Below are 14,410 nucleotides of genomic sequence, written 5' to 3' on the forward strand. Positions count from 1 at the left end.
TCAAATCACCTTTCTTCCCCATACTGATGCTCGGTTTGAACTGCAGGAGATTGTCTTGACCATGTCTACATGCCTAAATGCACTGCGTTGCCGCCATGTGATTGGCTGCTTAGAAATTAAGTGTTAACGAGCAGTTGGACAGGTGTACCTAATAAAGTGGCGGGTGAGTGTAGATGTGATAAAGGTGATTCGCTTAAGCTCAAACTAAGCATCAAAATATATATAAGGGACTTGACTTAGCATGGTTCATCTCAAACTGGTTTCTTGAGGATTTACAATGAGTTCACGGTTCTCCAGTGGATTGAACACAATAGCGCACCTTTGGGATTTTCTACTTGGATGCAATTGCAGGATGTTATTGAGTCAGTAACATCCACAATCTCTAAGGGGATGTTTCAATCACCTTTTTGAATATATACCACAAAAAGTAGGGCAGGAAAATGGGCTCCCTATTACCACAAGAAAAGTGTGATTAAATAACACAACCTTTGAAAGTAAGCCAAAAAATCTTAGCAGTATAGTGTTCTTTATGTTGAGGCTTTTGTGATGTTAAGGTATCCATACAAGTACACTATACTGTAATTGTAGAGACCATTTCATACATACTTGTTTGACCAATGAATTCTGATGAAACCATGCTGTTTGATTTATCATTCACTACTGCACAACCAGAATAAATAACCTTGTGTTGCCCTCACTTGTTTTATGTCACTTACTCAGAACAGGACAATTATGAAATTATTGTGGAAAATTGTTCCTACATGGGAGGAGATGTTAAATGACCCGTGCGCGACCCTTTGTGTGGGGAGTGGAGTAAATTGTTTGTGAGGCGTGAAGCTAGCAATTACCAGAAACAATAACAAACATTTTCTACGGTGGACAGAGAAAGAAAGTGAGGAGGAATTGTTTGACAAAACCACACAGATGAAATATTTTTTACATCATTTAGGTTGTTTTATTGTGTCAAAGATACATTGTGAACCATTTGTAAAAAAAAACTAAAAAAACAAACACATTTTACTTCCAATGTTTGGATACAATCTTAGTCTTTTCCTTCTTTTCTCTGCATGTCTCTGCAACAGAGCTCTGTTTCATGCTTCTAGTTTGAAGCAAGTTTTATAATGACTAACTGTTGAACACCTCTGCTTTAAGACAACAGATGGCCACAGGATATGGGGCTGAGGTCACCTCGACTCTGTGCACCGACCAATTAACTTTTTCCTCTTCTTCCCCTTTCTCCACCACTGACTGTCTTTCCTTCTATATCCATTGCGGGGTTGTTCCTTATTTCCTCATTGGCTACATGTTTCCCATCACCTGGTTCCATGTTTCCACCTTTTGCTCTTTCTTTTTCTGTTTTCATCTCCATCTCCATGTCTTTCTTCAAACTCCCTGACCTATACTTTCCAACATGTTTTCTCTGTTTCAACCCTCTCCTATCTCTCCTCACCTTTCCATCTGCCCTTCTCAGTCGCTACTCTCGGAGGTGGAACAGGTTGTGTAGGCGAAAGTGTCGAGCAGCAGTCAAGTCCCAGGTTTTCTATTGGCTCGTCATCTTCTTGGTTTTTCTCAACACCCTGACCATCGCTTCTGAACATCACAAGCAACCGCAGTGGCTAACAGACGTACAAGGTACATTGCACACAATGTACAGATTACATGCAATAGTGCATTGGAACAATATTAAGAAAGTCTTTTTTTTTACATTTTCCTTACTTCCTTTCATCTTCCTATATGTTTCCCTGTCTCTGCAGATATAGCAAACAAAGTGTTGTTAGCACTCTTCACGGGTGAGATGCTGCTAAAGATGTACAGTCTTGGCTTACAGGTAAGTGGTAGCAATAAGTCACAATCATAAACTTCTATGTTTTTTTTTTTATGGAATTAGATTGTCAAAAATAAGTGCATAACTACAGTGGAAGGAAAATATATATGCTTTTAAAAATTACATTTGAAATGTCTGTTGTGTATTTCAATTTAGCCATCGAGTTGGCACTTTAAATCCCCTTTTGTTTGTAGTTACAGTGTGTTAGGTTGTGTTTTGTACATCTAGCTATTTACATTTTTGCATCCTTAAGGGTTGCATTGCTCAGGCTCTATCCAACTGGAAAGCACACACTGAATGCAAACCTTTCTTCACTGGTTTAGGTCTGACTTGGACTGGAATTTGTACTAACATAGTTTTAACTGCAGCTATTCAGTTGAAGCTCTGGCTGAACGTTAAAGGTCATCACGCTAAATCTCTATCTCAGTCTAAAGCCCTTTCATCTCAGTTTTTACAAATAGAGCAGAAAATTCAGTTTGGGTCTCATCACACCTGCCAACATTATACTACATTGTGACGTGTGAGTGACAATGGCCTTTTCCTTTTTTTTAAAACAAATTCTATTGTTCCTTTAGGTGTTATTTATCACAGAAATGAACTTTTTCCTTCCTCTTTGCAATTTTGTTACATTGTTTTTTTCTTTCAAACTTTTCTTTTCTTCTACAAAGTAAAGACCAAATGTTAAACGCCTTAATACCTAGATATGCCTCTGGAACCACAGGTTTGAGACCCCTCGTCTAGTTAAAAAATAAATAAATAAACTGAGGTTTTTGATTGTAATGTGAAAATTTGTATAAATGTCTTTGTTCGTGATACAACTTCTGCAAACTGAACTTTTCTTTCCCCCCGCAGGCGTACTTTGTGTCGCTCTTCAACCGGTTTGACAGCTTCGTAGTGTGTGGAGGAATACTAGAAACCATTCTAGTTGAAACAAAGATCATGTCTCCTCTTGGTATCTCAGTGTTACGCTGTGTGCGCCTTTTAAGAATATTTAAAATAACAAGGTTATTATCAACTTTACAGCATTGATCCTAATTTTTATTTAGTAACAGGCTAAAAATAGTCCAGCCTGGCATCTCTCAGGCAAAAATATAAAATAGATGTAAATTTGAAGCGAAATTCATCTGGATCTCTGTTTTTCCTTTCCTATAGATATTGGAACTCTCTCTCCAACCTCGTGGCCTCACTACTCAACTCAGTTCGCTCCATCGCCTCCCTGCTACTTCTGCTCTTTCTCTTCATCATTATCTTCTCCCTGTTGGGCATGCAGCTCTTTGGGGGGAAATTCAACTTTGACGACACCCGACGCAGCACCTTTGACAACTTCCCGCAGTCTTTGCTCACTGTGTTTCAGGTTACAATACTGTAATTTCTTTCAGGGTCATACTGGTCTCCATATTGCCTCGTCTTTTGCAGATTATTTATATATTCTTGATGCAGAACCACACAAATCTTTTTTTTATTATCTTTCCTCGCAGATTCTGACAGGAGAAGACTGGAACTCTGTTATGTATGATGGCATCATGGCGTACGGCGGCCCATCTTTTCCTGGCATGCTGGTCTGCATCTACTTTATCATCCTCTTCATCTGCGGAAACTGTATCCTTTTCTGTCAGCGGACTAAACCAGAAATGCAACGGAAAGACCAACATTTCAAGCTAAATCTAAAACGAGTGGAGAAACTGTCTTCTGCCCAGAATACATTTGTTTAAAAGCAAATTGTGTGTATCACGGCATTTTCACAAGATTTGCACCTGTCTCGCCCGCTGCACAATCTCATCTATCAGGTTTATATTTCTTACATTACTCCTCTGAATAGACATCCTACTGAATGTCTTCTTGGCCATCGCTGTTGACAATCTAGCAGATGCTGAGAGTCTGACATCAGCTCAGAAAGAAGAGGAGGAGGCAAAGGAGAGGAAAAAGCTGGCAAGGTAAGAGAAACTGGGAAACTAAAAGAGAGCAGCAACTAAAAGTAGAAACAAATCAAGAAGTATTTCAGAGAGAGAAAACCTTTTTGAAAATCTGGCATGTTGCAACTGTTGTTGCTGCTCTAAAACATATATTCATTATAAAGTAGTTTAAGATCTCAGTGCCCCGTAAAGAGAATTTCAGCAATAATTATGAAAAGCTTATTTATTATACAGATTAATTACACAGGGTGCATTTTTAAGCATTTTGGTGATATCAGTTTACGGCCAACGAAAAGCAAAAATTCTGTTTCTCTGGCAATGTTAATATTTTGAAAGACAAATCTAAAAAATACAGGAATATTGGTGCATGCATAATCATGAGGGACATTAGCAACTTGACAGCTGCTCAGCACACAATCAATGATTCATTCTACAATAAGGTGAAGCCACAAACACTTAGTTCTAAAGATGCTGGCGCAGTTCTTTTTCCAAACATATTAACAGAAAAAGCGGATAATTTCATAGATTTCACCTATAGATATTCCAAGAACAAGAAGCTGAAACAACTGCATTAAGATGATTTATTCACTCCTTTTTTTCCAATAGATTTTCAGAATTTACAGCATAAATACAGCGAGGTATTAAGGTGATCAGGTCTGGAGTGGTTAAGAAGGCCCAGGTTTCTTTAACAGCAGCCTCCAGCTCACCTGATGCAACCCAGATCAAGTATTATCTGGGTTGCTATTGACTTATATACTGTCTAGCATATGGAGTTAATTCCTAGTAGGATATTGCTGTATTCAGTAACCAATTATATTTGTGCTGCAATTTCTGCTAACCAGAATTTTGGATTTATTAGATGCGGACCATAAAAAATAAATGCTTTAAAAACATCTCAGTGTGAAATTAAATATATGATGAAATGAGGAAGCAAATGTTCTATTTTTCATTGTAATGCATTATCAGGATATTGGAAAACATGAATATATCTGTCTATGATCATTTCAGCTCAGGTTACTTTTGTGCCCCATTGTCTTGTCCTCATCTCATTGTTCTGAAGTGAACAAATGCAAATCTGTGATTTAACAGGGAGAAAATAAAGTTAAAATCAGGAGAGAAGGTAAGATGCTGTTTCTTTACCAGGCTCGCAAGTCCAGAGAAGCGTCAGGAAAACGAGAAGCCACTAATAGAGGAAAAGAAGAGTGAGAAGATTGAACTGAAGTCTATCACTTCTGATGGAGAGACTAACACTGCCACAAAGGTACTTATTAAAATCAAAAACAAGCAGTGAAGCAACAGATTTTGGTCTGAGCAAACAGTAGCCTATGACTAAATCGTTCTACCTTTTGCAGATTAACATGGATGACTGTTGTGGAGAGGAAAATGAAGAGAAGAATCCATATCCTGCAAATGATTACATAGGTAAAGTGCAGAGTGAGAACAGCTACACAGGTCTTTCTAAACTGATAATAATAGTTTAGGTCAGTGGTTCCCAAAGATTTTCTTCTGGGCCCCCCTTTGGATTACAATAAAATTTCCACGCCCCCCATCCCCCCGACCCCAAAAAACAAAACAAAAAAGCAAAAACCAAAAATAAACTGGGCACACACATCGTTCAACCAGATATAATAAATCTATACACATATTTTGTTTTCAAACTCCACTGAAGTTTATTTCACACTTCAGGTTGCAACAAAACAAACTACACCATCTTTACAGTGGAACACTTTTGTGTAACTTTATTTTTTTTCATAGTTCAATAATGTAGATTAGAAGAGGATTCTTTGTTGTCTGTGTTATTTTAAAAATATTTCTTTTTTTTTTATTTGTAACAATATTTAACTTTGCTATAATCTATACATTAAAAAAGCCTCTGTGCAAAATGGAGTGAAAACATTTAACAGCTCCCTGAGAGTTTTTTCTTTGTACTTTAATCCTCCCATCTTTTCAGTGGCTGTAGTGAGCCTGCTTTTTGCTGTAGATCTTCTCAAATCTGGGTTGCAGTGTCACAACTGTCCATTATGCTCAGTCAAGCAAGCGCTGTTTTTTTTTTTTTTTCTTTTTTTCTTCATTCATCCATACCGCTTCCCGCGCCCCCCCTGCAATGGCATTGCGCCCCCCCTAGGGGGCGCGCCCCACACTTTGGGAACCACTGGTTTAGGTCAAGTTTTCATTTTCTAACATAAAATATTACCACCACTATCTTTTAACACCCTTGTTCTTTTCTCCTATTTGTTTTATCTCATATCTTCTCTCACTCTGCTATCTTCTCCACCCCATCAGGAGATGAGGATGAGGATGAGCCGGAGATGCCGGTAGGCCCGAGGCCACGGCCACTCTCTGACATCCACCTAAAAGAGAAGGCTGTTCCAATGCCAGAGGCCCGCGCCTTCTTCATCTTCAGCCACACTAATCAGTAACTGCTGTTCATTTGTTTTCTTTTTATCTTCTTCGTTTAGTTCTGTGGTCTAATTTTTTTTATTTATTTTTTTTCATTTTTTTTTTATCTCACAGATTCAGGGTTTTTTGCCACAAGATCGTCAACCACAACATCTTCACCAACCTCATCCTGTTCTTCATCCTGCTCAGCAGCATCAGTCTGGCAGCTGAGGATCCAGTCAAGAACGACTCCTTTAGAAATCAGGTGACTGATTGAATTATAAACAGGGTTCTCCACGCTAAGCACCTTTACCACTTAATGCTCGTAATCCCTTTTGGTGTCCATGGATTCTTAATTTCTAAACTGTTTATTTCTCATGTTACCTGCATATTTCAATTAATAGTTGCTTTAAATGCTAAAATTCTTTTTTTTCCCAGTGTTTTATTTTATTACACTGTCCAAAGTGCAGAGCAACGAAATTAACTCTCTGCATTTAACCCATCCCCTTGGGGAGCAGAGGGCTGCCATTGTGCAGCGCCCAGGGAGCAGTGTGGGGGTTAAAGGTATTGGGTCTTAAACTCAGGACCTCAGGATGACCTAACCACTAGGCCACCTTTTCCCAAAGCAGGCATTAGCGTGAAGGATCTTGCCTAAGGACCCACACTGGCAGCTCATTCCCCCCAGCCGGGATACGAATCCAGGCTTTCTGTCTCCAGGACTTACCACTTGAGCAAGCCAGCCACTAAACTTTGATGCATGTTTAGATTTAGTCTTATTTTACTTTTTCACATTTTTTTATTATCTCAATGTCCATTCAGATATTGTTTTAGGCCATCTGAATCTCATTATAAGGATAACAACATCCAATCAGGGTATTATGAGTGATCAGGAGAACTGATTGTGCCTCTAGGTCCCTCTCTGTGCCTATTTAAAGCGGTTTCCTGCAATTTTTTCCTGGATAAGCTCAGTCGAGCCTCAAAAGCCACCAGGCACTTTCCTGGGAGCTTCCCCACAGGTCTTATGGTCTCCTGAGCTTTGCCAGCAGCCTTGGCCCAGCTTTTGTTAAATCTGACTGTTTTCCTGAGGCAAGGTTGCCTTGAAAGACCCGACTAGGAGTCTTAGCATAGAACAACGCTTTCCAACCTTTTTTAGCTATGCATCCCCCTTCTTTGTCCCTACCGGGTTCTAGCACCCACAATCCCCCATGCCTTCTAAAAACAAACATTGTTTATTCCATGTTCCAGCTTCTCAGTCTAAATCTGACCCACAATTTAATTCGCAAAATAGAAACACTAAGAAGTTTAACTTGATTTGTGTCCGAAGAGGAGAGAGAGAGAACTTTGGTAGAGAGATAGTGCCGGGCTTGATAAAGCTGTTATCAATCAGATAAATAAAAAGTTATTTCCTGATTGTTCCCAGTGGTTACGTGCAGTAGATGGACATGCCCTTGGAAACGCATCTCAGCTCCTCCACATTTTCCTTGTTCCTGTTTGAATATGGACTGCATCTTTAAAATGAACTGCACCGATGTGAATCACATTAGCCAATGAAAAACATTACAGCTCTGTGCGTGAGCACAGTTAGGGAATCGCGTCTACCTCCAATTTTCCCCGTAGCATTGAGGTCATCATTTTCAGCCAGTCCAGCCACAGCACTACGGGCAGCGCTGTTTGTTTAAAGTAGAGGCCACCCACTAACTGCATACTACAATCTGTAGAAGGTTAACTTTCTCTATAATACATTGGAAAAGGAAGCATAGAAAAATACTTTTTTTAAATAAATAAAAATTTCCTGTGAGTTAATTGCTTATTTATCAAAATTACAATATGTATTACATCTTTTACAAAGGATATATTTGTTTACACGTCTTTGTAGTGTCAGGAAAAAAATGTAATCGTAATCATCAGACCTCCATACCTTAATTTTTTTATCTCACACACCCCCTATTGGCTTACCTTGCAAGCAAGAGGAAATGTTGCAAGATTTATTATTATTATTATAATTATTATTATTATAATTTACAAACTCTCAAAAATATTGTAGGTCAATTTGTTTTCTACAGGATATCAATCTGGCTTATGCCAGGTTAGCTAGTGGCAGCTCGTGCACCCCACTTTGGGAATCCCTGCCCTGGAACAACATAGCACTCAGAATCATAGCGGACACACAAATCCCTCCACTATTTCACAGTTTCGATCCGACTGAAGTCAGCTCCTTCAAATCTAAGGCTATGGTTCACTAACTGAAAACAATATATTTCTCTTTCTTGTTTAAAAATACATTTTGCCTTAATAAGACCGTCTTTCTACTGCGGTTAAGGAAGATCTGAGACCCCCAAAAAATTTAACTTCAGATTTAATAATCAATTTTTTGTTCCAATTGTAATCCATGATGTATGGCTCATTACCAGAAAAATGAAATATTGGACTCGGCCATGACAAGCAGAGAAGTTTACAGGTGCTGGTCATAAAATTAGAATATCATGAAAAAGTAGATTGATTTCAGTAATTCCATTTAAAAAGTGAAACTTGTATATTATATTCATACATTACATACAAACTCATATATTTCAGATGTTTATTTTGTTTAATTTTGATGATTACAAATGACAACAAATGAAAATCTCAAATTCATCATATCAGAAAATTAGAATATTGTGAAAAGGTTCAAAATTGATGGCCCCTGGTGCCACACTCTAATCAGCTAATTAACTCAAACCACCTGCAAAAGCCTTTAAATGGTCTTTTAGTCTAGTTCTATAGGCTACACAATCATGGGGAAGACTGCTGACTTGACAGTTGTCCAAAAGACGACCATCGACACCTTGCACAAGGAGGGCAAGACACAAAAGGTCATCGCTAAAGAGGCTGGCTGTTCACAGAGCTCAGTGTCCAAGCACATTAATAGAGAGGCGAAGGGAAGGAAAAGATGTGGTCGAAAAAAGTGTACAAGCAAGAGAGATAACCGCACCCTGGAGAGGATTGTGAAACAAAACCCATTCAAAAATGTGGGGGAGATTCAGAAAGAGTGGACTGCAGCTGGAGTGAGTGCTTCAAGAACCACCACACACAGACGTATGAAAGACATGGGTTTCTGCTGTCGCATTCCTTGTGTCAAGCCACTCTTGAACCACAGACAGCGTCAGAAGCGTCTTGCCTGGGCTAAAGAGAAACAGGACTGGACTGCTGGTGAGTGGTCCAAAGTCATGTTCTCTGATGAAAGTAAATTTTGCATTTCCTTTGGAAATCAAGGTCCCAGAGTCTGGAGGAAAAGAAGAGAGGCACTTCCACCACGTTGCTTGAAGTCCAGTGTAAAGTTTCCACAGTCAGTGATGGTTTGGGGTGCCATGTCATCTGCTGGTGTTGGTCCATTGTGTTTTCTGAGGTCCAGGGTCAACGCAGCCACATACCAGGAAGTTTTAGAGCACTTCATGCTTCCTGCAGCTGACCAACTTTTTGGAGATGCAGATTTCATTTTCCAACAGGACTTGGCACCTGCACACAGTGCCAAAGCTACCAGTACCTGGTTGAAGGACCATGGTATCCCTGTTCTTAATTGGCCAGCAAACTCTCCTGACCTTAACCCCATAGAAAATCTATGGGGTATTGTGAAGAAGAAGATGCAATACACCAGACCCAACAATTCAGAAGAGCTAAAAGCCACTATTAGAGCAACCTGGGCTATCATAACACCTGAGCAGTGCCACAGACTGATCGACTCCATGCCACGCCGCATTGCTGCAGTAATACAGGCCAAAGGAGGCCCAACTAAATACTGAGTGCTGTACATGCTCATACTTTTCATGTTCATACTTTTCAGTTGGCCAACATTTCTATAAATCCTTTGTTTTTATTGGTCTTCAGTAATATTCTAATTTTCTGATATGATGAATTTGAGATTTTCATTTGTTGTCATTTGTAATCATCAAAATTAAACAAAATAAACATCTGAAATATATGAGTTTGTATGTAATGTATGAATATAATATACAAGTTTCACTTTTTAAATGGAATTACTGAAATCAATCTACTTTTTCATGATATTCTAATTTTATGACCAGCACCTGTAAAGCGGCAGTATCCTCCTTTGATGAGGGTGGAATCAGGACAGAGCTAGAAATTTTTAAAGGGACTTTTTATACCCATCTGTGATACCTTTGAATGGGTTGGAGCGTGTAGCTGAGAAGAGGGGTTCCTTTGGTTTACTCCCTGGTTTACTCCACCTGAGACCCACTGATGGCTGGATGGACGGTTGGATAGATAGCATCATTACTTTAGCAAAATCTGTGTTTCCTTGGTAATTTTATTTATTTTTCTGCTAGTGGTTTATAGTTCTTCTTCCTTTTGTATCTTCCTTTTTAAATCTCTTTCACATCTTCCATTTTTCTAAATATTTCTTGAATTTTTTCCTCTTTTAACTTATTTATTATTTGTTCTTTTGCTTAATCTGTCTTTGTTGTAATCTGGACCTTTGGGCGATTGCACTCATGAGGCCATATAAGCAAAGCATCATGGCAAAGAGTGAAGGTTTTGTAGCTGTCATTAACAGCCCACGCACGTTTGTTATTAACTAATAGGATTACAGCTGACAGCTACAGATAGAAGAACTATGTGTTTTGTGCCTGGCTTGTTACACTTAATAAGATTGCTTCCAGTACTGGAACTATTATTAACTCCCTAGTAAGTAAATATAAGGAATCTCTTGAGATGTTTTTTATTTCATGTTGTCTTTTGTTTTCTTTTATCATAGAAAGAACAATAATCTTCCTATTGAACACATATGAACAGCTTATTTTCTTGTAGTTAACCTTCAGTTTACCAAGAATTTGTGCTGATATATATTTAAAGGTTTATGTGCCGTGGTAAAACACTGTCTTATGGGGCCTAAGTGTTGTTGTTTTTTCGTGAGAATGGAGCAGAGACAGTCTGCCTTAAGCACAAGATCTAAAACTACAAAGCCATTACAGTTTGTCCTTATGGGGCAGCTGCATTTATTTATAAAGCCTCACTGTGATTTGTTTATACAGGTTATTATTTATTTAAAGTTTATGGCAGTAATTGTGCTGTGGTACAATGGAAAGGCTGAGCGCCAAGAGTGTTTTATCTCTTCGTGTACATTGTTTCCTCTCTCAGTCAGAAACACAGGTCCCCTGGGGCCAACAAAGATCTGTGTTATAGTAGTTCCCTCACTTTGGTACATAGTATAGTTAATTAGGGCAAGCACTTAACAATATAAGGGAAAACACATTTAAATCTGTTTAGAAAAACTTCTGCCTCTTATGAAAAAATATTTCTTGACAAATTAACTTTATAATATCAGTTTATGTGGAGTCATCCACAGTGCTCTTCATGATTGAAGAGATTTTTAAAGATTTGAAATAACAATAATACTTAAAAGGTTCATCCTTTTGGCTGGGGTACGTTACCTGTGATTAACTGTGAAATTGATAAGGCTACCATGAATGTTTTACTTTGTAACAAGATATATTGAATTAACAGAAAGCTAAAGGTGTCAAAAGTATTAATATTTATTACTCAAGTAGGAATATGAATCCTGCTATTAAAAAAAAGTTTTTATAGAAGTTAGAGTAAACTTAAGCTTTTTACTCAAATAAAAGTGTAAAAGTACCATTTTTAAAACTAAAGTATAGAAGTAAAGTAAGAAAATTTTAATGACTGATGCTTTACTGCACTCGCTTATGAAAGGAACATTTTTCTTTCTGGATGATAACTTCCTTACACTTAGGTTTCATAGTTTTATAACTAATGGCAACGGTGTTAAATTTAACTTTGCATCATCTTGAAAAACTATTTATTTTAGTATGTTGTGAACAACTTGGTGCAGTACTGAGTCCAACCATAAAGAAATCAATTGTCTGGATAAAAGAAATTTCTTCTTTTTTTTTTTTAGATACCAACAGGGCATAATGATAATGAGCTTTAATTGCTACAAAATGTAAGGAGTAGAAATAGAAAGTTGTGTAAGATAGAGTATTTGTACTTTGTTACTTGATACCTCTAATCGCTTTATTCAAATGGAAAACATACATATCTATCTTGGCAAGGGGAACATGATCCCTCAGTTACAGTTAGAGTAACAAAACAAAAAAAACTGGAAGAAAAGAAAGTTTTATCCTGACGCTATGTATGGTAAGCTGAATAATTGAATAATATCAGGAAAACATTAAACTGCAAAATGATTGTTAAATGATGCAATAATAATATAAATGACCAACAAGTATGATCAGGTATGGACGTCTATATTTCTGTGTTCATTGCATCCAACTACAGTTGAGAGTGCAATTTTGCAAGCATTTATGCTGTAATGACTACTGTCAGTCAATATATTCGCAGTTCCAGAGGGTAGAGAAAGCCTCACTGGTAAATAACCTCTGCTTTGATCACTTAGTTTTGTTCTTTTTTTTGTATTTCCTGAGTTTTATTGGTCCCATTAGAGAAAAATAAAAATATTGTGTAAAATATTTCTTGAAGTCTATTGTTGTGTATAGTAACATGACATACTAAAAAAACAAACTTCCTGCTGTTTTTTTTTTTAGATCCTGGGCTATGCAGATCATGTCTTTACTGGACTCTTCACCATTGAGATCATTCTTAAGGTATTGTTCGCTGATGATGATCAACATTTGGACTATTTAGACTACAGCCATTTGTAAAACTGTCTGACACAGAAAATGTCTGCATCTGTTAAAACAGTGTCTGCGTTCTGTAACACTCATTTCAAATTTCATATTAGTAAATATAAAGGCAGTTTTTAGATTCTGATTTTATTAAGAAAAAGTTGAACGCTTTTCATATCCACCTGGCCCTATGTTGAAATGTAGTTACCACTTAAAAGTAAACTTGTTAAAACAACCCTACCAGTAATAACTATTATGAAACTTTTGCTATAACTGGTAAGAAGTCTTGAACATCTCCATGGTAGAATTTTGACCCACTTTTCTTTTAAAATTTTGCTTTAAGCCAACTGGCAGGTTTTAATGTATAAACATTCATTTAAAGTTGTGCCACAGCATAACTTTGCTTGGGAACCTTCCAACAGAAGCCATTTTCCCAGTCTGTTGATCAGTTCTAAGACAACTAAGACATGTAAAGTCTATGGATGTTGTTTTGGGCTCTTTTATGACATTTTGGATGAGTCATTTATAGGGTCTTAGAGTAAATTAAGCCTGGGAAGGTTTATCCTAGATTTGTTTTCTTAATTTGTGGAGAGTGGCTCTTATTTTGTTTGGGTAAGGTCTCAAAGTTAAAGAAACTGCTTTATAACCTGCCCCAGACTGAAAAACATGTTGATAATTTTACATTTCTACGGACAAAGATGTGCTGCTTTTGGGATATTTTGTTCTACTCCAGATTTTCAGACAGATTCTTCTTAAGTAATCGCAGTCCTAGGTTTTTCTTAAGTCAATTCATGATTTTTCTTTCTCACATAGCAAATGGTATTGTACTGATTCTGTATTTACTCTAATTACTCTGAAGCAAAATTTCCTTCAAGATCTGCATGATTTAATTGTTACTCTTTACTGAACACTCAATCCAAATAGTTATTGTCATTTTAAAACACCTTTATGATGTGTTTATTTGCAGATGACAGCATATGGAGCTTTCCTCCATAAAGGTTCATTTTGTAGAAACTATTTCAACATCCTGGACTTGGTAGTGGTCAGCGTTTCTCTCATTTCTTCTGGGATACAGTAAGTGCATCATCTACCTTTACTTTGCATGCTTAAATGTAGAATACCTTCATCATCATTTTGAAAGCAATGTTAAATTTTATACTTTGCTGTATTGTTTGATTGAAAGAACCTCACGAAAAATTGAAGACGACTGCATGGGTTGTATTGTGAATCCACCATAGTTTTAGTAGTCTGACATTTGAGTTTTGGAACTGTGCCACGGTTCACACTTCACTGACTTGTGTCACACATCACTTTGGAACGTCTACCCCTTTGTGATTTGTATTAAATGGATGGTTTCTGCTACTTGTTTCTTGCTTCTAATCAAATAACTCATTGAATTGTTGTGATGTTTAATATGCTATGCTACACTCTCTGTCTCTAATGCCTAATAGACTAGACTTCTCGACGTAAGTCCACATTAGTCTGTGTTAATAACCCCTTGATTAGATCTTCACCTTAAAGCTGTCACTGTTTTGATTTGATATTTCTATGATCTTGGAGAGTTTCGTTTTCCTCACATAAAACCAGATATAGGAAAGAAAAAGCTGGAAAAAAGTCCTGTAAAATATATTGTTCATGTTTGGATGTTTTAAGAA

The 14,410-nt window shown here is 37.4% G+C and overlaps 1 protein-coding gene across 1 annotated transcript in view; it reads left to right on the forward strand.

Annotated features, from left to right (window-relative positions):
• cacna1c (calcium channel, voltage-dependent, L type, alpha 1C subunit) overlaps positions 1–14,410 on the forward strand; it is a 290,041-nt gene that overhangs the window by 235,830 nt on the left and 39,801 nt on the right. Inside the window, exons 14-25 of the mRNA XM_038289381.1 lie at positions 1,472–1,632; positions 1,755–1,828; positions 2,678–2,829; positions 2,978–3,179; positions 3,304–3,424; positions 3,645–3,759; positions 4,828–4,999; positions 5,091–5,160; positions 6,022–6,154; positions 6,253–6,382; positions 12,675–12,734; positions 13,723–13,829. Coding sequence (XP_038145309.1) covers positions 1,472–1,632; positions 1,755–1,828; positions 2,678–2,829; positions 2,978–3,179; positions 3,304–3,424; positions 3,645–3,759; positions 4,828–4,999; positions 5,091–5,160; positions 6,022–6,154; positions 6,253–6,382; positions 12,675–12,734; positions 13,723–13,829 — 1,497 coding nt within the window. The remainder of the gene's footprint in view (positions 1–1,471; positions 1,633–1,754; positions 1,829–2,677; positions 2,830–2,977; positions 3,180–3,303; positions 3,425–3,644; positions 3,760–4,827; positions 5,000–5,090; positions 5,161–6,021; positions 6,155–6,252; positions 6,383–12,674; positions 12,735–13,722; positions 13,830–14,410) is intronic.

This window comes from Cyprinodon tularosa, unplaced genomic scaffold (genome assembly GCF_016077235.1).
Source record: "Cyprinodon tularosa strain WSP-4 unplaced genomic scaffold, ASM1607723v1 ctg268, whole genome shotgun sequence".
NCBI lineage: Eukaryota > Metazoa > Chordata > Actinopteri > Cyprinodontiformes > Cyprinodontidae > Cyprinodon > Cyprinodon tularosa.